This window comes from Hylobates moloch, unplaced genomic scaffold, assembly GCF_009828535.3.
Source record: "Hylobates moloch isolate HMO894 unplaced genomic scaffold, HMol_V3 SCAFFOLD_19, whole genome shotgun sequence".
Classification (NCBI taxonomy): domain Eukaryota; kingdom Metazoa; phylum Chordata; class Mammalia; order Primates; family Hylobatidae; genus Hylobates; species Hylobates moloch.
The window spans coordinates 23,752,366-23,776,856 of NW_026652294.1; the positions used below are offsets into that span (position 1 = coordinate 23,752,366).

General features: G+C 48.8%; 1 protein-coding gene and 1 non-coding gene across 4 annotated transcripts in view; one reads left to right on the top strand and one right to left on the bottom strand.

Moving 5' to 3' along the window:
* POLDIP3 (DNA polymerase delta interacting protein 3) overlaps positions 1-23,602 on the bottom strand; it is a 30,936-nt gene extending 7,334 nt beyond the window's left edge. The window contains exons 1-8 of one of the 3 annotated variants that reach the window (XR_004245268.2): positions 23,442-23,602; positions 11,360-11,750; positions 10,561-10,647; positions 8,495-8,590; positions 5,264-5,443; positions 4,618-4,695; positions 1,065-1,194; positions 419-563 (exon numbers count right to left, since the gene is read on the bottom strand). Coding sequence is in view for 2 of the 3 variants with exons in the window: in XM_032137765.2 (XP_031993656.1) it covers positions 1,065-1,194; positions 4,618-4,695; positions 5,264-5,443; positions 8,495-8,590; positions 10,561-10,647; positions 11,360-11,750; positions 23,442-23,500 (1,021 nt within the window). In the remaining variant the exon portion in view is untranslated. The remainder of the gene's footprint in view (positions 1-418; positions 564-1,064; positions 1,195-4,617; positions 4,696-5,263; positions 5,444-8,494; positions 8,591-10,560; positions 10,648-11,359; positions 11,751-23,441) is intronic. The other 2 variants (XM_032137765.2, XM_032137766.2) reach the window with 2 other exon arrangements.
* A 293-nt stretch (positions 23,603-23,895) lies between these two features.
* LOC116459539 (U12 minor spliceosomal RNA) lies at positions 23,896-24,045 on the top strand. The gene has a single exon (XR_004245590.1). It is a non-coding gene; the product is annotated as a U12 minor spliceosomal RNA (small nuclear RNA).
* Positions 24,046-24,491: the final 446 nt, after the last annotated feature.

The window sequence follows — 24,491 nt, forward strand, 5'->3', positions numbered from 1 at the left end:
CAGGAGTTTGAGACCAGCCTGGCCAACATGGTGAAACCCTATCTCTACTAAAAATACAAAAAAATTAGCTGGGTGTGGTGGCACGTTCCTGTGGTCCCAGCTACTTGGGAGGCTGAGGCAGGAATACTGCTTGAACCGGGGAAGTGGAGGTTGCAGTGAGCTGAGATCACGCCACTGCACCCCAGCCTGGGCAACAGAGGGAAACTCAAAAAAAAAAAGAAAGAAAAAGGAAAATAAGTATCTTTCCACATCCAAACATATGACAAAAAATAAGAAAAAACAAAAAAAAGAACAGAAATTTAAAATTCAAAATAAAAATAATTTTTTTTAATGACATACAAATGGCCAATAAGCACATGAAAAGGTGCTCAACATCATTAGCCATGGGGAAATGCAAATCAGAACTCCACTGACTCACCCAGGGGAGTTCACCCAGGTGCCAAGATTTAGCCAAGGCTCCAGGTCTTTTATTTGTAATTTTTTTATTGTTGTATTGTTTTATTAGTCTCTGCTTCTCCACTTCTAGCACAGGGCCTTGGTCCACAGTAGGCACTCAATACATACTGAAAGAACAAATGAGTGGAAAAGGAGCATGGCAGACAGAATTCTTCTCTACAGGCTATCTGGAGATGAAAAATATGAACCTCAAGTCAATAAAGTCTGTTGTTTACCCACCAGGAGCAGCTCTCACCCAGGTGCCAACATTCAGACAAAACTCCAGGGCTTGGAGGAACTTCTGCCCTAGCACTAAGCAGATCAACATCTGGGAGGCAACAGGTGTGCCTCTTGGCTTCCCTGGCAAGACCCCTTAAGAGGACCATCCATGGAGAAATGCTGTTTTCCTTTTTGCTGGGCTCAAAAGCTTAAGGGCTGGGTGAAAATCCAGGGCCCTGTGTAACCCACAGCTCAGGACTACTCAGAGACTGCATAGCAGTTCCTGGTGCAGACGAGGCCCCAGAGATAGGTTCCACCCATCTCGGAGAGACTTCCCCTGGAAGGCCTGCTACCTGACAGCAAGTAGAGATGAGTGGGAGGGTCAGGGGACTGCTTTCTCCCTAACTTACCGTCCAGACACCGGTTGTTGTACTTCTTATATGCGGTGATGGCATCATCCTTTTTCACAAACACCACCTCTGCTACCCCAGGATGGACCAGTCGAGCTCGCTTGAGGGCCCCACACACACAGAAAAGCTCCTGCACACAACAAGAGGGGTTGGGATTGGGGAAGGATTTCTCACCACCTGCCACTCACACACTCTGAAGGCCCTGGGGTGTGGTGGCTCTGCTGCAGCTAAATACACCCCTGTGCCTGAGACTGCAGGGAGGCTCCACGTTGGGTGGTGCTCTTGAGACATCCACAGGCCTCAACACAGCACCAGATGAGGTCAGCAGTGGGAAAGGGGCTGGGCTTACAAGCCTTGGATCACCTGGGATCTCCCAGCAAGCTACCACCAAAGTCTTCAGTGCCCACCTCAACAGGGATAAAACAGTTATGAAAAGTTTCTCAGAGAGCCCTGTCATTAGAATACATGTATACAAAGAAAGACAGCTGCTAATTTGTCACCTGAGAATCTGTTAGAAATACAAATTCTGGCGTTCTACCCAGAGTCCCAGTTTGGCTGGACTAAAGGGTTTCCCCGGACATGAGACTTTGAGTGATGAAACCAGGAGAGTCCCTAGAAAAACAGGGACAGTTGGTCACTCTAAGTCAGACCTGAGTTTGATCCCCCAGGCTCTGCTTCCTATCTGCTATGAGACGTCTAGCAAGTTACTTAACTTCTCTGAGCCTGTTTCCTCCTCTGAAAATAAAAAGGACTAGCTTACTTCCCAGGGTTACTAGAAAGCTCAACTGAGATAAGTTTTAAGGCAGTGCTTTGCACACATCTTTGACTCCGATCCCCACCTCATTTTACAGACAAGACGACTAAGGCCAGAGAGGGAGCAAAATGTGAAGATGGACAGAGGCTGACTAGCACTCACGCCATTTCTTCACCTGCAACTGCCTTCACAAGGTTGCTGTGAGGGTCAAAGGTTTATGAAAAGGTCCTTGACATGATTTGTTTTTAATGGTAAATATCAAAACAAGATGCCCCTCTGCACCTGCAGGAGACTGGTTCCAGAACCGCTCGCAGATACTAAAATCTGTAGATGCTCAAGTCCCTGCTATAAAATGCTGTAGTATTTACATATAACCTATGCACATCATCCACTATACTTTAAATCATCTCTAGATTACTTATAATACCGAATACAATGTAAATGCTATATAAATATACTGTATTTCTAAAATTTGTATTATTTCTCATCATACTGTTATTTTTTAAATTTTGAGTATTTTCATTCAGTGGTTGGCTAAATCCACAGATGCAGAACCGACAGATATGGAGGGCCAACTATAAATAGTAGGTGTAATTCCAATTTTATTACCATTGTCCTTTTAACATTGCTTATTTGGGTAGAAGAGAAGCGAGGGTGATTATTACTGGCAATTTCCCCTGAGCACTGATCATGACTGGTGTTTACTTTTCCACCATTATGTATCTTCCAAGAGTCTGCCTAAAGTGACTGGCACACAGCAAGTACTCAGTAAATGGCAGTTGTTATTACGCTTATTAACAGCTTTAATTCTTTTCTTTTTTTGAGACAGAGTCTCCCTCTGTCACCCAGGCTGGAGTGCAATGGCGTGACCTTGGCTCTCGGCAACCTCCACCTCCCAGGTTCTAAGTGATTCTACTGCCTCAGTGTCCTGAGTAGCTGGGACTATAGGCATGCGCCACCACGCCTGGCGAATTTTTCTATTTTTAGTAGAGATGGGGTTTTGCCATGTTGGCCAGGCTGGTCTTGAACTCCTGACCTCAGGTGATCCACCAGCCTCGGTCTCCCAAAGTGCTGGGATTACAGGCATGAGCCACTGCACCCAGCAATCAGCTTTAATTCTTAATGACTTGTCAAGTATTACACAAAATAGGCTACAATTTCCATCCTCATGTGTACCATTCACAGCACTGTCCCTGCTAAAGGAGAAGGGCATACGAGTGACCCATCTCACAGCATGTTTGTGTTTCACAATTAAGATTTAACCTCAGCTGGGCGCAGTGGCTCACACCTGTAATACCAGCACTTTGGGCGGCCAAGGCAGGCAGATCATGAGGTCAGGGGTTCAAGACCAACACGCCAACATGGTGAAACCCCGTCTCTACTGAAAAATACAAAAATTAGCCAGGTGTGGTGGCACACGCCTGTAATTCCAGCTACCAGGGAGGCTGAGGCATAAGAATCGCTTGAACCCAGGAGGCGGAAGTTGCAGTGAGCCAAGATCGTACCACTTGCACTCCAGCCTGGGCGACAGAGCAAGACTCCATCTTAAAAAAAAAAAAATCAAGGCGGTTGGCTCATGTGAGGTCAGGAGTTCGAGACCAGCCTGGCCAACATGGTGAAACCCTGTCTCTACTGAAATTAGCCAGGCGTAGTGGCAGGCACCTCTAATCCCAGCTACTCGGGAGGCTGAGGCAGGAGAATTGCTAGAGTCTGGGAGGCAGCGGTTGCAGTGAACCGAGATCACACCACTACACTCTAGCTTAGGTGACAGAGTGAGACTCCATCTCAAAAACAAAACAAAACAAAAAGATTTAACAAATGTAGTGACCAGTGCAGTCTGCTAGTCTGGGACTCAACTGCAGGGAAAGGCTGGATTCTCCAAACGTATTCATTTTGTGATCTGACAGTTCAAAGGATGTCTGGATTTCTAAACTAATGGCTCTTTTGGGTGCCTGAATGAAAATGATGTTGAAAAGTCCTAGCTGCATCCAGAACCCCACTCACAGGCATTTGACAGGTTTTGCCCATGACTGCCATGGGTGGAACAGGATGGACCAGGAAGGTGGATACCACCAATCCATCTCACTTCTTTCACTTTGGAATCATCTTGTAATACCTCTAAAGGACAAAGGAAAACACAACTACTGGATACTGCCCAGTGGGACTAAAGGATCCCATTTAGGACCCATTATAGCATAGATATCCCCTGACTCTGAGACTCAGGCCAGGCACCTGGCCTTGGTTAGAAGCTGTGCAGAAGAGTGAAGCAGCTGGGCTGACTGCTATTGTTTGAAAGGTCCGATTCCAGAGGTGGCCCTTGGCTGGCATCTGGGAACTCAGATCTCAGGAGGGCTCCTGCCACCCCACAGTTCACTGTGCCTGGACTGTGCAAACAACATGGTTTCTGCTCAACAGCTGCTTTCCCTCTGGGTGTCTGGAATTTTGGTACATGCTACATAGAAAATGCCGAAGTGACCAGTCCCCAGTAAAACCTTTGGGTAGTGAATCTTTAATGAGCTTCCCTGGTGTCACATGTGTTGTCACAACTTGGTGCGAGTTGCGCCCAGCATCCTGTGCAACTCTGCTGGGAGGGGCCTCTGGAGGCTTGTGCCTCGTTTCCCCCCGACTTCACCCCATGAGCCATTTGCTCTGCATCCTTTTGCTGTCATTACTCTCAGCCCTGAGCGTGACCTGAGTCTGGTGAGTCCTAGCAGTCATCAAACCTGAGGGTGGGTCTTAAGAGACCTTTGCCACAGAGGCGGTTTGAGATTTAAATGTTTGGTAGGTCACAGTACTTACAACAATGTCCTCCTCAGTGACTCGAGGGTGCAGATTATTCACAGTCATCTTGGTGCCTTCCAATGGGCTGAGAACAGGCTGCCACACAGACAAGAGTGTTACCACAAGCCAGATAGCTGATAAGCATTCCCACAACAGAAATTCCTCCAGGCACGTGACTAGGAAGGCCTAGAGGAAAGCTCCATGGAGAGTTACCACAACTGGGCCCCCTGAACTTCAGCGTCCACTACACCCCCCACCACTCTATGCTAAAAGCATGGACCCTCTCCCATCTCCCAAATACGCAAGCCTCTCAGGCCCTGAGCCTCTACCTGGAAGGCTACTCATGCTTCCAGACCCACTCAGCTAAAAGAGCCCTTTTTCCCAGACTTCCCAACTGGAATGAGATAATCTGTCCTCAGCCCTCCTAACAGCTTTCTTCTGGGAGAGTCTAACATATCACCAGATATCGCAATCTCTCAGCAGGTCTGCTGTCCCCACTAGCCTGCAAGGTCTTTGAGGGTGAGAGTCCCTAGGTCTTGGTTTGCTCATCTGTAGAATGGGGGTGGCAATGCCCACCTCACAAAGGCGTGGGGAACACAATGAGATACATATAAGCATACAGCCCTCCTGACCCCAACTGCTGTGGTCACCACCGTCACCTCACCTCAGCAGGTGGCAGCTCTTTGGGGGGTTCTTCCTTGTTCACCAGTGTCCGGGACATGTTGGTCAAGGCTTTTGTTCGAATAGAGGAAGGGAGAGCAGGAGCTGTGTATGCATCATTCTGAACCACTTTGGTGAGAGGGAGGGCCTTGGACATGGAAAGCTTGGAACTGCTTAGCCCAGCCTAAACGAAGAGACAGAAAAGAATCTGAGAAGCCAGACCTGGAATGTTCTAAAGAAGCCCCAAGAGGTTGACAACTTGCTGAGAGCATGAACCCTCGATGCCTCCCAGCTCTCCAATTCTATTAGAGGTCTGGAGCCAAAAAAGCTGCCGGCTGCCAGTGACATCCCATAGGGAAGGGGCAGGGGGAGAGAAAAACACACAGCCTGAGCGCGCACTCACAGAAGCCACTCCCCACAGTGCTAGAAGCTCTTGGCAGGAAGCTTCCACACAGCCCTGACCTGGAAAATTACCCAGGAGCCACAGGCTCACCCACACCACTTAGACTTTCTAAAAATTCTACAATATGAGGCTGGTCAGAAGGCCAAAAGCTTGGCCAGGCATAGTGGATCACATCTGCCATCCCACCACTTTGGGAGGCTGAGGTGAGAGGACTGCTTGAGGCCAGGAGTTCAAGACCAACCTGGGCAACACAGTGAGACCTCATCTCTACAAAAAATGTAAAAGAGCTGCTCTGCCTATGGAGTAGCCATTCTTTTATTCCTCTGTTTTCTTAATAAAGCTGCTTTTGCTTACCAAAAAAAAAAAACAAAAAAAAAATTAAAAGGCCAAAAGCTTGAGGCCAAGTTCATTCCCAGATATGCTCCTATCACAATGTGCTGATCACCACTCTTAAAAAGGCCCAGAATTCAGTTTTTTGGTTCCTCTTCTGGCCATCCAGAGGAACCACACACAGCCTCGGCCTCATCAGCTCCCAGACTGTCAGGGACACTCGGGCATTTGGCAGTGCAGATCACCAAAAACAGCCCCTCCCATCCGGATGTGGTCCCTTGGAAACAAAACTCCCCTGTATTAATGTGTCTGAGGAAAAAGGCGCATAAAGCAGAAGTGACGGGGGCCCTGCTGATTTAGGGCAGTGTTTACAGGCACTGGCCCAGGGAGAAAGGAGGAACGCAGCGGCCAGAGAGGCACATCAGAGCATGGGCAGGGGCAATTCACCGTGCTTCTCCAAGTCTGGGTGAAGCAGCATCATCCCCATGCTGAATTCCACATTCCTCACATGGAATTCTGAGTCTCTAGAGCCCGGACAGCACAGTGACTACACACAGGGCCCTGACAGTGAGACTGCTCAGGCTCCATTCCTAGATCCACTGCTTCTCATCAGCTGGGTGATGTTGAACAGGCTTATTTCACCTCTCCACGCCTGTTCCTCATCCATAAACGAGGGTAATCAACAGCACCCATCTCACAGGGTACAAAATGCATTAGTATAAATATGGCATTTATTCAATTAGGGTATCAAATAGGGATAGAGACTCACTGAGCAAGCTGATAGTTCCCTTGATAGCAGACTTGAGCAGTCTAATTACTGGAAAGGCCTGGTCCCTTTGTAAAGAAACAAACTGGCATCATTCAGCTTCACGACCTATCTCTTTTTTTTTTTTTTTTTTTTGAGACGGAGTCTCACTCTGTCACCCAGGCTGGAGTGCAGTGGTGCAATCTCGGCTCACTGCAAGCTCTGCCTCCCAGGTTCACACCATTCTCCTGCCTCAGCCTCCCGAGTAGCTGTGCCCGCCACCACACCCCGGATAATTTTTTTTTTTTTTTGAGACAGAGTCTCACTCTGTTGCCCAGGCTGGAGTGCAGTGGCGCCTCTCGGCTCACTGCAAGCTCTGCCTCCTGGGTTCATGCCATTCTCCTGCCTCAGCCTCCAGAGTAGCTGGGACTACAGGCACACACCACCACGCCTGGCTAATTTTTTTGTATTTTTAGTAGAGACGGGGTTTCACCGTGTTAGCCAGGATGGTCTCGATCTCCTGACTTCGTGATCCGCCCACCTCAGCCTCCGAAAGTGCTGGGATTACAGGCATGAGCCACCGCGCCCAAACTTTTTTGTATTTTTTAGTAGAGACGGGGTTTCAGCGTGTTAGCCAGGATGGTCTCCATCTCCTGACCTTGTGATCTGCCTGCCTCTGCCACCCAAAGTGTTGGGATTACAGGCGTGAGCCACCGCACCTGGCCCACGTTTCTCTTACTAACCAGGAGGCTGGTCCACATACTCAGGATAGTAACCAAAACTGAGTCTTTGAGCGTCTGAAGGAAAAACAAAGGAGGTGCCTGCCACAAGGACCCACCTGGGCAGCCCACTGGCCTCCCTGTCTGACACTTGGCTGTATCACTGAGCTGAGCAGCATGGACCTCCCTGATGCTCCCAGATGTTGTTTTCTTTCTTTCTCTGCATGATGTCTGATCAACACTCTAGCCTAGCAAGCCTTCCCTGCATGCAGGCTGCACCTGGTAGAGCCCACAGATCAGGTGAGATGTATTCCTGCTAATGTCAACCAACGGAATCCAGACTCCAAGAGCAGCGCGCCAGAGCTGCTGACCACAGAGGGTTACAAACCATGCAGAATGGCCAGCCACCAAGGAAAGAACACAGACTCCCCACTGTGGGATCACTCACATTTTCCCTATAGTGTCTCAAACACAGCACCTAGGAGCTGCAGCCCTGCACTTCACCTTCTGTGGGACCTTGAACAAATCAGAAAGCACCCCAGTGTCTCAGCATTTATAAAACTAAGGGATTGGACTAGTTCCAGCTCTGAAAATCTTATGGCCCAAACAAAGAAATATTTCTGCATTGAAAGGCTCTATTCATGCCGCGCGCAGTGACTTACGCCTGTAATCCCAGCACCTTGGGAGGCCGAGGCGTACGGATTACCTGAGGTCAGGAGTTTGAGACCAGCCTGGCCAACATGGTGAAACCTCATCTCTACTAAAAATACAAAAATTAGCCGGGTGTGGTGGCAGGTGCCTGTAATCCCAGCTACTAGGGAGGTTGAGGCAGGAGAATAGCTTGAACCCAGGAGACGGAGGTTGCAGTGAGCCAAGATTGCACCATGGCACTCCAGTAGCCTAGGGGAAAAGAGCGAGACTTCGTCTCAAAAAAAAAAAAAAAAAAAAAAAAAACCAAAAACAACAGGATCTATTCAACACAACCTCTCCCACCTGCCTGATCAGACACGCAGTGTAAGAAAACATGAAATGCCATACCATGTGGTGGAGAAAGCCGCCTGAAGCTGCCAACTTCATCTGTTTAGTAGGAATGGAAGCTATACCATCATCGTCTTCATCCAGGTCATATAAATTCTGAGAATATAACATAAAGAAATATAAGCAAATGTGGCATCTGGGCCCTCAACAGACATCTGGAACAGGCATGGCAAGGAAATGGCTGCTAGTGAATGAAAGGGACCAAGGAGAAGTGGGCACAGGGGTGATGGTGCCTGGAAAGACTGGGGCCCAAGTCTTCACAGGCTAACTCCCTGTCAACAAGGGCCCAGTGAAGGTCCTACAACTTCCAGATACATCAGAAGTCCCTTTTTCCCAGTGGGCAGTATCTACCAAGAGTCCCTAAAATGTTTCTTTATATCCTTTGGCTTGGAAAGTCCATCCTTGTTAATATGACCTACAGAAATAAATCCAAACCCTAGAAAGAGCTTTATTTACAAAGATGTTCATAGCAGAAGGATTTCTAACAGTGAAAATGACAGGAAAATGGTTTAAATAAAACTAGAATGCCAACTATATGGATTTTGCAGTTACTAAAACATGTGCAGTAAATGTGAAATGTCACAGAGAAATGCTTGAGTTACAAAGTGAAAAAAGAATGATACAAAATTGGATAAGAATATAACCATGGCTGGGCTCAGTGGCTCATGCCTCTCATCCCAGCACTTTGGGAGGCCGAGTAGGGCGGATCACGAGGTCTGGAGATTGAGATCATCCTGGCTAACATGGTGAAACCCCATCTCTACGAAAAATACAAACAATGAGCCGGGCATGGTGGCACGCTCCTGTAGTCCCAGCTACTCGGGAGGCTGAGGCAGGAGAATGGTGTGAACCCGGGAGGCGGAGCTTGCAGTGAGCCGAGATCGCGCCACTGCACTCCAGTCTGAGTGACAGAGCGAGACTTGGTCTCAAAAAAAAAGAATATATAACCACAACCACAACTATTAGTAAAACACAAAAAACAGACTGGGGCTGGGCACAGTGGCTCACGCCTATAATCCCAGCACTTTGGGAGGCCAAGGCGGGCGAATTACCTGAGGTCAGGAGTTCGAGATCAGCCTGACCAACATGGAGAAACACCGTCTCTACTATAAATACAAAATTAGCCAGGCGTGGTGACTCATACCTGTAATCCCAGCTACTTGGGAGGCCGAGGCAGGAGGATCGATTGAACCCAGGAGTTCGAGACCAGCCTGGGCAAAACGTGACAAGACTCCATCTCTATAAAAATTAGCAAGATGTGGTGGTATGCACCTGTGATCCCAGCTACTCAGGAGGCTGAGGTGTGAGGATCATTTGAGCCCAGAAACACAAGGCTGCAGTGAGCCATGACTGCACCACTGCACTCCAGCCTGGGGGACAGAGTGAGACCCTGTCTCAAAAAAAAAGAAGCTATGGCAAAATTTCAACAGTGATTGGCTTTGGAGAATAGGAACTTGAGGGACTTTTTGGCAAGTTTTCTGTGTTAAGCACATAGAACTTTTATTAAAAAAATTAAAACAAACAAACAAAAATTTTTTTAGCCTCTCTGCCCCCTATGCCTCCCTTCCTCTATTAAGAAGTTTCTTCTTGGCTGGGTGCGGTGGCTCACGCCTGTAATCCCAGCACTTTGGGAGGCTGAGGCAGGCAGATCACGAGGTCAAGAAATCAAGACCATCCTAGCCAACATGGTGAAACCCCATCTCTACTAAAAATACAAAAATTAGCTGGGTGTGGTGGTATGCACCTGCAGTCCCAGATACTCAGGAGGCTGAGGCAGGAGAATCACTTGAACCCGGGAGGCAGAGGTTGCAGTGAGCCAAGATCGTGCCACTGCACTCCAGCCTAGCGACAGAGCGAGACTCCGTCTCAAAAAAAAAAAAAAAAAATTTCTTCTTTAAACTCAAATTGCAAAAGGTTTGCTGTAACCCTGCCTCCAATACTACCAACTGGGAACCTTGGGAACAAGCCTCAGTCCATCCACCCAAGTAGGCCTCATCAAAACACGTGCACACCTACATGTTCACGATGTACACACACATTCTCTCTCTCTCTCTCACTCACTCTACCTGTTTGGCCTGGTGGTTATTGACAACATTGATTCTCATTCCAGCAGGATGGGGATGAAGTGGTGCCATGGCTTTCTGCTGTGGAACCTGGAAACACTCAGTAGTCAGAATCCACCACACAGGGTCCACATGCATTCTCTAGAAGAAGGGGGTTACTGAACTTGATACATGGTGGGCATGCAGCTTTGGTCTTTGGTAAAAGGCACTACAGAGGGCCTCATCCCCCACAGTAGGAAGTAACAGAAGAATCATCAATCCAGAGACCATGCCGGTAACGCACATGTAGGGCTTAATGGACTTGGCTCAGTAAATGTTTGCTGTGGCCGCTGCTGTTCCTATTACCAAAGCTGCTATGAAGGTTAAATGACATTGTTTCCTTTCCCTCTGTGGTGGCAGCTGTGAAGGGTGGCCAGGGCCCTGGACTAGGGGCCAAATCCCACTGGGCCTGGGGGTGGAGTGAGGACTGTAAGGTCATACATGTTAAGTGCTTGCCACATAGCATGTGCTCAATAAATCTTTTGTCCTTTCCTCTCTCTTTCTTCCACAAGTATCTCACCTGGGAAAGTCACTAAATTTCTATGGGCCTCCTCTTTCTTTTATATAGAACTGAGATAATATCTTTCCTTCCTTGTATAGTTCCTTGGCTATAACGTACTTAAAGCCTCTGTAAGGAGCAAAGTGCGTATTATACCAGCACTTGAGAGGACAGTATTTTTGCCCAATCATTCCTGGCACCTTGCCTCTAAATCTACCTTTGTTACTAGCTTTCTAGGAATTCATGACAAAAGCCACAAGTTACCTGGATGGTTTTGGTGAGCTTCAGAGCAGGGGTCACCGTCCCAATGGGTGGGTTTATGAAGGCAGCAGGGGAACTCCTCTTCAAGCTGATCTTCTCCCGGGCATCAGCGACCTGGCGGGGCTTCTGGGGCACCGTGGTCTGCTGCTTGCGAGAGTTCAACATCTCTCTGGCATCCTGCACTTTCCCTTTGATTCGAAATCGGGCATCTTTCTGCAAAAGCTTCTCCCGGGCATCCTTGACTCCCAGTTTGAGCCGGGCATCTGAGAGGCCAATCTTCTGCCGGGCATCAAATCTCTGCTGGAAGGTGGCTGTGCGTGTTGACTGGCTGAGAAGGCCTTGCTGGATCCCAACTCGAGATCGGACACCTCCAACTCCCAGTCTGGCATTAAGCCTGTAAATATAAATTGCAGTCAATATTAAGTTGATCTGGATATCGACAGCAGTCTACGAAAGTGGAACTGTGGTAACACTGGGGACAGAGGAGGCCCTGGAGAATCAGAAAGCGGCTCCTTGCCTGTGCCTGAGTAAACAATTATGCCTACATGATGACTCCTTTCCTGGTTTCATGATGGCTTTTAACTTTGCATTTTAAGCAAAATTAAGAGAGAGGAGCTGGCAAGTTTTATCCCTAGTTAAGACTGTTTTGCTTCCTAGACCACGTGTCTTGAGACACCAACATGGACGATAACTTCCCAACAATGCCAGTCAAATAAAATAAACATCCACCAAATCTAATCCCACTCATCTGAGGAGTAACTTTAGTTTCCAAGGCCCATCCCCATCCATGTTCTCAGTCAGCCCTCTCAGCACCCTGAGAAGTACTTACTATGCCCACTTTACAGTGGGAGAAGCAGGTTTGCAGAGGCTCAATGACTAACCAAGAGTGTCTCTAAGGAAGGCAGACACCATCTACTGGGCTAAGACCAAGAGAGCAAACATATGGGTCTGGCTTAGAGCTAGAGGAAAACAGAAAACACAAAGACTTGGTAGGAAAGAAAGAAAAAGTTGCAACAGCAAAAATATCAAATACAGAAACCACTGAAATTGGAAATGATCGGGTATAGGGTTCACTCTTTGGGTAATGGGTACACTAGAAGCCTAATCCTCACCAGTATGCAATATAATCCATGGAACAAACATGTACACGTACCCCCTGAATTTAAAATAAAATTTTTTTTTTAATTGGAAATGAATGAAACTCCATAAACAGGCCCCGGTCTCTTTCTTGGGTTCCTCTGTTGGCCTACAGTGGCTTGAAAGTGAACAGAAGGCCCTCCTGAGCACAGCGCTGGAGATCCTCCCCAAGGTCTTTGGGCTTCTTCTGTCGCCTCCCACCCTCAGGCCTCTCTACAACAGCTACCCTCAACGGCCACTCATGTGGCAGACGCTCTGCCTGCGGACGCCTATGTCAAGGGGTGCTCTTTGAGAAACCCTCCTGGATTTCTCCAGGCCAACTCTCCTCTGTGCCTATTATTACACCTGCTTGTGGGGCTGGGGGAGGACAGTAGGGTTCAGTCCTTTTGCAGGGCTCAGCACCTCCTAAGCAGCATCGAGCCCTGGCTGAGTGTCAGAAACTCCTGTGGAGCTTCTTAAATACAGAGCTGTCCAGATCCCACCCTAGATACTGAATCCAAAATCTGGGGGGAGGCCTGGCCATCTGCATTTTTAACTCCTTGGGTGATTCTGGAGAAGAGCCATGTTGAGGATCTCTGACCTGCTGTTAGAGGGTAAACTCTGCTGCATAAACGAGCTCCTGTACTGCCTCCCACTTCACTGCCTGGACCTCCCAGGAGGCATCTCTCATACTGGGTCAGTCACTGGCACTCTCCCACTGCTGCATTCAAGTGGCTGGAGTGAGACTGGCTGTCAGTTCCTCTGCTAATAAATACCAGAAATGCAGCCAAAGGTGAGTCTACCTGGTACCAATAAAAGCAAACCTGGACCTTCATCTTGTTATCCCTCAAATAATGGAGAAACACCGGCTGCCTCCAATATGCCAGTACCAAACCTAAGGCGGTAATACAGACTGAACCTCTGTGTCCCCCCAAAATTCCTCTGTTGAAACCTAATCTGCAATGTGACAGTGGTAGGAGGTAGTGGCCTTCGGGAAGTGATTAAGTCACCAGGACAGAGACTTCGCGAACGGGATTAGTGCCCTTTATAAGGAAGAAGCCCCAGAAGGCTCCCGGCCCCTTCCACCATGTGAGGACTCAGCAAAAAGACCATCTAGAACCAGGAAGTAGGCAGGCCCTCATCAGACATGGAATCTGCCAGCATCCTGATCCTGGACTTCCCAGACTCTCTGTGACAAGGAAGTTTCTGTTTTTTAGTTTTGTTTTGTTTTGAGACGGAGTATCGCTCTGTCATCCAGGCTACAGCGCAGTGGCACAATCTCGGCTCATTGCAAGCTCTGCCTCCCAGGTTCACGCCATTCTCCTGCCTCAGCCTCCCGAGTAGCTGGGACTACAGGTGCCCACCACCACGGCCGGCTAATTTTTTGTATTTTTAGTAGAGACGGGGTTTCACAGTGTTAGCCAGGATGGTCTCCATCTCCTGACCTCGTGATCCACCTGCCTTGGCCTCCCAAAGTGCTACGATTACAGGCGTGAGCCACCGTGCCCAGCAGTTTCTGTTTTTTATAGGTTACCCAGCTTAAGGTATTTTCTTATAGTAGCCTAAGCGGACTACAACAGACAGTGATGCACGCTATCATTTTTCTCTTTGGAAAGTGGCAAATTCAGATTTAAAGATTTTCCAGTGGGTTCTGGGTAGAAGGGTCATTTATACAATTAATCAGATAAGGCTTAAGGTTTACTTGCCCATCCCTGCCCTATTTTTTTTAATGTGAGGACTCTGGGAGATGGAGGCACCAGAGAAAGCAAAGCCAAAGGAAGGGGGTGTTCAGGGGGCCGGCATGCACGATTAGAAAGAAATGGTTGTATGTGGTAGATGGCATCCACCCTCCCTAGGACTGGGCTACCCTAGGCTTCATGTTCTACGGCCTACAAAGCCATAGACAAACTGCTATGCTTTGGGGTGACCTCAGAAACTTGCAGCTAGGCCAGGCGCAGTGACTCACACCTGTAATCTCAGCACTTTGGGAGGCCGAGGCTGGTGGATCACTTGAGGTCAGGTGTTCAAGACCTGCCTGGCCAATATGGTGAAACCCCATCCCTACTAAAAATACAAAAATTAGCCAGACGTGACGGCATGCACCTATAATCCCAGCTACTCAGAAGGCTGAGGCAGGAGAATCACTTGAACCCAGGAGATGGAGGTTACAGCAAGCCAAGATCACACCACTGCACTCCAGCCTGGGCGACAGAGCAAGACTCTGTTTCAAAAAAAATAAAGGACATGATCAATGAAAACTTTTGAGTATTACTCACTACAGGTTGACAATTTTTGGCAAAGACTTTTTCTTTTTTTTTTTTTTAAGAGACAAGGCAGGGCACAGTGGCTCATGCCTGTAATCTCTGCACTTTGAGAGGCCAAATGCGAGGATGGCTTGAGCCCAGGAGATCGAGAACAGCACGGGCAACATAGCGAGACTCCCTGGGCATGGCGGCTCACACCTGTAATCTCAGCACTTTGGAAGGCTGAGGCAGGAGGACAGCTTGAGCCCAGGAGTTCAGGACCAGCCTGGGCAACATAGTGAGACTCCATCTCTATAAAAATGAAAGCAGAAAATTATCTGGGCATGGCAGCAAGTCTACTCCACAGGCTGAAGCAGGGAGATCACTTGAGCCCTAGACTGCGATGTTGCCATGAGCCAGGATCGTGATAACTGTCCTCCAGGCTGGACAACAGAGCAAGACCCTGTCTCAAAAATATATTTTAAAAAATTTAGGCCGGGCGCGGTGGCTCACGCTTGTAATCCCAGCACTTTGGGAGGCCGAGGTGGGCGGATCACGAGGTCAGGAGATCGAGACCACGGTGAAACCCCGTCTCTACCAAAAATACAAAAAATTAGCCGGGCGTGGTGGCGGGCGCCTGTAGTCCCAGCTACTCGGAGAGGCTGAGGCAGGAGAATGGCGTGAACCCGGGAGGCGGAGGTTGCAGTGAGCCGAGATCGCGCCACTGCCCCCCAGCCGGGGCGAAAAAACACCCCCTCTGTCTAAAAAAAAAAAAAAAAAAAAAAAATTTAAAAGGACAGAATCTCATTCTGTTGCCCAGGCTGGAGTGCAGTGATCATAGCTCACTACAGCCTTGACCTCCTGCCTCAGCCTTCTTTTATTTTATTTAATTTTTTTGAGACGGAGTCTTGCTCTGTCGCCCAGGCTGGAATGCAGTGGCGCGATCTCGGCTCACTGCAAGCTCCGCCTCCCGGGTTCACGCCATTCTCCTGCCTCAGCCTCTCCGAGTAGCTGGGACTACAGGCGCCCGCCACCACGCCCGGCTTATTTTTTGCATTTTTAGTAGAGACAGGGTTTCACCATGGTCTCAATCTCCTGACCTCGTGATCCGCCCGCCTCGGCCTCCCAAAGTGCTGGGATTACAAGCGTGAGCCACCGCGCCCAGCCTGCCTCAGCCTTCTAAGTCTGGAGCCACCATGCCCAGCTTTAGACATCCTTTAAATGTTAGAACCCTGTGAATCAGGTTATTGTTCACATTTTATAAATGAGGAAACTCAGAACCAAGGAGATTGACTATCCCAAGAGCTACTAAGCGGTGAGGAATGGACTTGAACTTCACTGTACCTGGTTCAAGCATCAATTAAATAAGCATGGGTCAAGAGTAAACACTAGAGTTGGAAGGGTTAAGAAAAAAAAACTTTAAAAAATAAAAAACGCCAGGAGCAGTAGCTCATGCCTGTAATCCCAACACTCTGGGAGGCCAAAGCGGGCAGATCGCTTGAGCCCAGGTGTTCAAGACCAGCCTGGACAACATGGCAAAACTCTGTCTCTACGAAAGATACAAAAAAATTAGCTGCAAGTGATGATGCACACCTGCAGTCCCAGCTACTCAGGAGGCCAAGGCAGGAGGATCAACTAAGCCCAGGAGGTCCAGGCTGCAGTGAGCTGAGATCACGCCACTGGACTCCAGCCTGGGAGACAGAACAAGACCCTGTCTCAAAAATCAAAACAAAACCAAAAAAAAAAACAAAAAAACACCACCACCAAAACAAAAAGAAACAATCTTCCTTTTTATTATTGTCTGGTATTTCAGTTTCAATATGTTGTTAAACCCTTAAAAATTTATACATATATAAAGGAAGGATGAACATTGTACCCAGGCTGAAGAAATCTTAGGACTCCGGTCATGCCCAGGGATACGGAGCACTCTCTAGCGACCAAAGGGTGAGCACAAGCAGCCAGGTGAGCAGGTGGTGCACGCACTGAGAACTCACATACCACAGTGCCTGCCTGGCAGGAAGGACCACCAAGATGCTTTGTGCTGGCATTTTTATCTGTTTGAACAGCCTAAAAGGCACATTTAGGGGTGGGAGGTAACGGTAGTTGAGGATGTAGTAGGAGCTCCTCACGGTGGGAGGGAGTAAGCTATTTCTCCTCAATCTGATGCACTCAGTTCCCCGGTTCCACCAGTGCTTTCAACTTCTTTCATGAACAGCTTGAGGGGGCTTCAGTGTTCAGGCTTTTTATAATCACAGCTGCTCTTCCTGCATGAAAAGACAGCTATTCATCCCAGCAGGCAGCAGTACTGGTTTCAGGCAGGCATTAGTCATCGGAAATTTTTCAAATCAACACTCCTGCCAGGGGTAGGTCTCTAAAACATAGACTCAATTATGTTACCCTCCCGCTTCTAGAACTGCTGAGGGCTCCTTAACAAAGCCCAGCCCCTGGGGGGAGCCTCGGCTCTAGCTCCAGCTTATGGCTGCAGCCTTACTCCCCACTGTAGTGACTACTGACGTTCCCAAAACACATCCTGCACTTTTATCCTCAGTAAATGTTTGGGAGGGGGAAGGAGGAAGGTTTTGAACGAGTCCTCGTAATGCCCCACCTCCATCGCACTGAAACTACAGCTCTGCAACTGCTTCCAGGGCTTCACCAGGTATTCCGCGAGGTCCTGGCAAGAGCGCTGCTGGCAGGTGAGAAGGCAAATGTTCCCTGGACCCCAAATTCTCTCCCCTATACCCCCAACGGGAACCTGGCATACATGTGATGACCAGGGAGGGTCTGTCTGGGCTAAAGGAATATTTCACCCCCCTGGCTCTGTCTGGGAGGGCAGGGCTACAGCCCGTTCTGGACAGATGTCCAGTCCAAAGGATTCAGGCCCATGAAGTGGGGCCCTGGATTATTACAAAGCAGATTTTAACCCATGGGTTTAAAATCCTCTGGGTTACAGGAGGCGGAGGTTGCCGTGAGCCAAGATCGCACCACTGCACTCCAGCCTGAGTGACAGAGCAAGACTCCGTCTTATAAAAACAAACAAAAAAAAACTTCTGGGTTAGGGGCTGTGTGTGTGTTTAGGTCATTTTAAATAGAAAGAAAACAGCTTAAATCTAACTATGACTGAGGGTCAACTCTGAATTAGGTGTTAGGAGACACAAAGAAAAACAAGACACTAAAATACTATCCCCTGCTGGGCGCGGTGGCTCACGCCTGTAATCCCAACACTTTGGCAGGCTGAGGTGGGCGGATAACTTGAGGTCAGGAGTTTGAGACCAGCCTGGCCAACATGGTGAAACCCCGTCTCTATTAAAAATACAAAAAAATTAGCCAGGTGTAGTGGCGCACGCCTGTAGTCCCAGCTACTCAGGAGGCTGAGGCAGGAGAATCGTTTGAATCCAGGAGGTGGAGGTTTCGGTGAGCTGAGATCGCGCCATTGCACTCCAGCCTGGGCAGCAAGAGCAAAACTCTGTCTCAAAAATAAACAAATAAAATAAAATAAAATACTATCCCCTTACCCAAGAGTCTTGTGCAGCTGTTTCATTTTAAAACATAATTCTTTGCCTAGAGTTATGTAATAACTCATTTCCTCCCTTTTGTGTTTAGGTCTTTATTTCCTTTATCTTATTTCAACAAGGAAACAAGCAATCAGTACCAGGACCAGAGTCCTGGGCTGAACTGCAAAGTTTACAATCCACCCTGTCCCCCTCACAACCTCCCACTTCCAGCTCCAAGGACTCCCCAGATGAGGAGTCTGGCCCAGTGAGCTGCTCAACTCCAGCCTCCAGCACACTCAACGCTGCCACACTGAACTGCTTGGAGGCAGCAGACAGAAAGCTATCCGCTGAGGGTTAAACTCATCAAACTAACAAGAGGGGACATGTCAACTGACTTAACTGGGGATGCCCTCATATCTAAAGGAAGAAACTGCTGGGCACAGTGGCTCACACCTGTAACCCCAGCACTTTGTGAGGCAGAGGCAGGAGGACTGCTTGAGTCTAGGAGTTCGAAACCAGCCTGGGCAACATGGCGAGACCTTGTCTCTACAGAAAATACAAAAATAATTAGCTAGGCATGACGGCATATGCCTGTGGTCCCAGCTACCTGGTAGGCTGAGGCAGGAAGACTGCTTAAGCCCAGGAGGCAGAGGTTGGAGTGAGCCGTGATCTCTCCACTGCACTCCAGCCTGCATGACAGAGCAAGATCCTGTCTCAAATAAATAAAGGAAAAAACCAACATGAGGGTCAGGCCAGCACTGCAACTGGTGCCTAATGCTATCCTGAGGAGACTCTCTACGGATCTTTCACAACTAACGTCACTGGAGATGTGCTGTGGTGAGGAAAGATAGCACCTCACCATGGAGGAAGGTATCACTCAAAACCACCCGCTTCTGGTTCAATCATTTCCCATTAGTCAAGGAATCTTTTAATAATTAATTGAAGGCCTAGGTAATAATAATGGTTATGACTCTTTTCTTTCTTTTTTAAAGAGATGAGGTCTTGCTCCATCAACCAGGCTGGGGTGCAGTGGTGCAAGCATGGCTCACTGCAGCCTTGAACTCCGGCAATCCTCCTGCCTTAGCCTCCCACACAGCTGCAGTTACAGGCAGGAGCAACCACTGCATCCAGCTATGACCCTTTTCTTGACTCACAAGGTGTGAGGAACACAAAACAGAATGTCTGCTTCTGGCTGGGCGCGGTGGCTCACGCTTGTAATCCCAGCACTTTGGGAGGCCGAGGCGGGCAGATCACGAGGTCAGGAGATCGAGACCACGGTGAAACCCCGTCTCTACTAAAAATACAAAAAAATTAGCCGGGCGTGGTGGCGGGCGCCTGTAGTCCCAGCTACTCGGAGAGGCTGAGGCAGGAGAATGGCATGAACCCGGGAGGCTGAGCTTGCAGTGAGCCGAGATTGCGCCACTGCACTCCAGCCTGGGCAACAGAGCAAGACTCCGTCTCAAAAAAAAAAAACAAAAAAAACAAAAAAAACAGAATGGCTGCTTTTGAGAACAAGCACATTCCACAAATGTGATCCTTGGGATCACAGGAAACAAAGTGAGCAGAGTGGTGGGGAAAGAGGTTATTTACACTTCCGCAAGCTGGATCTTTGGCTATTTCTACTAAGAGGAAACAAGCTTTCTTAAACAACAAAATTCTTCCTGGAATATCCATGCAACATTAAAACCAAAGTTCCAAGTATGCAGATTTCTTCTAGGCAGTATGTAAAACAGAATGTATGGCCAGGCACGGTGGCACTTTGGGAGGCTGAGATGGGTGGATCATTTGAGGTCAGGAATTCAAGACCAGCCTGACCAACATGGTGAAACCCCATCTCTACTAAAAATACAAAAAAATTAACCAGGTGTGGTGGCGCATGCCTATGGTCTCACCTACTTGGGAGGCTGAGGCAGGAGAATCGCTTGAACCCGGAAGCCAGGGGTTGCAGTAAGCTGAGATCGTGCCACTGCACTCCAGCCTGGGCAACAGAGTGAGACTCCATCTCAAAATAAATAAATAAATAAAACAAAAATAAACTTACTGCAGGAAATGACATCTGTTCATTGAATTTGTTCAGATCTTTCACATTATCTTAACAGGGACCTCTGGATCTAGTTTTTCTTTGTTGGCTGTGCAAGTGAGATAAAAATGGAGTTTCCACAAGATTTAACTCAAACTCAGCATGCACTCCAGGTTCTTCCATGCTAGTCTCTCTGCCTGCACTCTTTGCCCCGATCCAATCCTCACGTAATGGCAAAGAAATATTTTCATGCTAAAAATTGAATCATGTTACTCCTTTACTTTAAGAAGCCTTCAATGACATAACGAAAGCTAACGTCTATCAAGCACTTAAGTGCCTGTTGTCAGGAACTTTTCAATGCACTTTAGGTGTATTAATTCACTTAGTCCTAACAATACCTAATAAAGTAGATATTACCCATGTTTTATAGATAAGGAAAGAGAGGCAAGGAATGGTTAAGTAACTTGCAGACAGTTCTAAGGAAAGTGGGAGAAGCAGGGATTGGAACCTTGGCGGTCTGACTCTAGAGTCCCAGTGCTCACCTATGCTCCAGGGGCATTGTGTGCTTCTGTTCCTTTAAGGAAAGGTCCAAGATAATTACCAGCCTTTGCTGAACACTTGCCACATGGCACAAACTTTAAAACATACCTTCTGGCCCGGCGCAGTGATTCATGCCTGTAATCCCAGGACTTTGGGAGGCCGAAGGGGGTGGATCACCTGAGGTGAGGAGTTCGAGACCAGCCTGGCCAACATGGTGAAACCCCATCTCTACTAAAAATACAAAAATTAGACAGTCGTGGTGTCGGGCACCTGTAATCCCAACTACTTGGGAGGCTGAGCCAGGAGAATCGCTTAAACCCAAGAGGCAGAGGTTGCAGTGTGCCAAGGCTGTGCCACTGCACTCCAGCCTGGGCAATACAGTGAGACTCCATCTCAAAAAAAAACAAAAAAAAAACTCTTCTCACATTTAATCCCCCTCAACCAGGAATCACCATTACAAGTGAGGAAACTGCCTAGTTCAGAAGTCCCCTGGCCAGGGAAACAGAACCCAACAGTGGCAAGTGCCAAGTGTATAGAGCTGCAAGGCCCCTGTTCCTGTGGATCCACACATACCCCCCACCCCATTCTTGCAGCCCCACCTACTGCCCAACACAAAACTGCACACACTAAAGTCAAAAACATACAGATCAAATAGAGTACAGAGCAGTCCACCTGCAGTCAGAAACTGGGGGAGTGACCTCAGAGAGAGAAGAACCTGGTGTGGATCACTCTGTCGTTTCCAAAGGCATCTACAAAACCTGGATGGAGGAGCACCTACAAAACCTGCTGGAGGAGCCAGCACCAACTTCACATCAGTCACTAGATGGAGAGCTGAGAGAGCTTTCACAGTCAGTAGTTGAGGAAACAAATACTAATGTGTGCCCGTTATGAACCAGAAGCCAGGTAAGTGCTGGCTGTGAATTATGAGGTGGTGGTGGCAGTTGTAGTCGATACAAGTGTCCAGGATGGGGAAGGAGGTGAGGGATACATTTCAGACATCAAGGTATACGGGTGGTATTAATAAACATCTGCTGAATGGCCAGGCCGGTGGCTCACACCTGTAATCCCAGCACTTTAGGAGGCCGAGGCGGGAGGATCACCTGAGGTCAGGAGTTCGAAACCAGTCTGACCAACATAGTGAAACTTCCGTCTCTACTAAAAATACAAAAATTAGCCGGGCGTGGTGGTGCACACCTGTAGTCCCTGCTACTTGGGAGGCTGAGGCAGGAGAATCACTTGGAACCGGGGAGGCGGAGGATGCAGTGAGCCGAGATCGCACCACTGCACTCCAGCCTGTGCGACAGAGCAACACTCCGTCTCAAAAGAAAAGTAAAAATAAAAATAAACATCTGCTAGTAAGCCGGGCGCGGTGGCTCACGCCTGTAATTCCAGCACTTTGGGAGGCCGAGGCGGGTGGATCACGAGGTCAGGAGATCGAGACCATCCTGGCTAACACAGTGAAACCCCGTCTCTACTAAAAATACAAAAAATTAGCCGGGCGTGGTGGCGGGCTCCTGTAGTCCCAGCTGCTCAGGAGGCTAAGGCAGGAGAATGGCGTGAACCTGGGAGGTGGAGGTTGCAGTAAGCCGAGATCGCGCCACTGCACTCCAGTCTGGGGGACAGAGCGAGACTCCGTCTCAAAAAATAATAAATAAATAAATAAATAAACATCTGCTGAGAGAACAAATGTCTGAGAAAACAATATCTAACATATTTACATGCTGGCTATTTATAAAGACATTTAAACTTAATGTGTGTTGGGAAACTATTGGGCAAAGTTCTCACTTCTTCATACAGGTGAACTCAGCTCATAAAGGCTTGAAATGACTAATAACATTTAAGGGTCTAGGGGAAGTTTGGGAGACATGACTGCAAATCACCTCCATGGCTCCTCACCCAGCTCAAGCACTTTCTTCTCCCTAAGGAAATAACCAATCTCCTGCCCAACCCACCAGTTTTTCAAGCCCATGTAGAAGGCCAACTCAGCCAGCAATTAAATCGCGCTCAGCCCGCCGCTCAGTTCTCCGCGGCCTCGGGCAAGTCACTCTACCACTTCCAGCCTCAAGTTCCCCATCAGTAAAAGGGAGGTAATATGAATAGCTAGCAGACAACAGGACTGTAAAAGATCAAATGAGGCATCGTGTATATGAACAGGCTCAGAAAACTTAAAACGCCGCACAAAGGGAGTGTTAACAGAGGCCGCGTGGAGGGGAATTTGGCCTTGCGCCTCAGCTTCGGCCGTCGGAGCAAATCACTTCCCTGCTACTAAACTTCGGCTGTCTCAACTCTAAAATGGGTGGAGACCAGGCAGCGCCGAGATCACAGAGCGGGGCCCAAATGCCAGTCCAGACAGGCGAGGGGGCTGCGCCGCCGAGACCCCAGGACCCCGGAACGCGGGGGCCCCAGGGAGCAGCCCCTCAGGTCGACGAGGCGGAACCCCATCCCCGCCGCGGCCCCGTCGGCCTCCCAGGCCAGCCGGAGAGAGTGCGCCTCGGCCAGTGGGCGGGCGGTCGAGGCCGCGGCGGGGACGGCGGCGGCCGGCCAATGAGGAGCGCGGCTACGGTTGGGGGCGGGCGCACCCGGTCCTCCGCGTCGCTCCCGGGCTGCTACCTCCCCCGCCTCGAGCTCCACTAGGCCGCGGACCTTAAACCCTGAAGAAAGGAAAGGCCTCTCACCGTCCTTTTGCCGCCGCCCCGCGCTTCCTGATGAGTTCGTCCAGGGAGATGTCCGCCATCTTGCTCCGCCGAGCAAGCCGAAAGCAGTCGAGACACCCCCAGCCCGCGAGCCCGCCCCTTCGGCCGCTACGGAGCGACGAACTACTTCCGGCGTCCGCTGACCAACTCTCGCGATAGCCAGCTCAAAGCAGGCAAGAACCGGAAGGGGCGGGGACGTTCCCCGTGAGGCTTCGCGGTGCTGGCTGCTTATCTGCATACGGAAGGTCGGCATATTATGAATTATTTATTTTCCCCGAGGAAAAAAAATTAAATGAAAAGCAACAAAATACATTATTAACACGTAAGACGAACTTCAGTGGAACTGGGTCATGACCTCAACAGTCAACTACGATACTCATCATACGCCAAATGAGAATAGAATTCATTACCTGGGAAATAAGCCTCGTACATGTTTATGCCTTAAACTTATGAGTAAGGAAAATAACGATTCGGGGTGACGCCCGAATCCTCACTACTAATGTGAGACGAATTTTTGAGCGGGTAAAGGTTGCCCCTAAGGTGACCCGCCTACTTTGCGGGATGCCTGGGAGTTGCGATCTGCCCGATTTCTTTTATATACAAAAAGTAGACGGGAGTGGGGGGTGTCTCCTTTTTTTTTTTTTCTACCGACGCCGCTAGTTTCTAGGCGATGTTTCTGCTGGTTGGGGTCGCTCTGCAGTTCACCGCTGTTCTCAACTGCGCATTAAATCATTCTAAGGTTGCCCGCAATATGGACGTTGTGACCCACGGAACTGGCACTTTCCATACGTGCGGCCTTACCCACTTCTCTCAAACTTCCCTGTATAACCGCTTCTCTGTGCTTGAGAAAGATACGTCCTTCCCCGGTCTCACACAGCAGTTCAGTTCGTGACAGCGTTTAATATGTAAAATGGAGCAAATAATTTATAGGGTGTTGGGAGAGTTAAAGAGACTAATTCATTTACGTGTTAAATACAGGGGATGGCTTTTGCATTGATATAACCCCAGCCTCCAGCATGCGCCAGCCCTCAG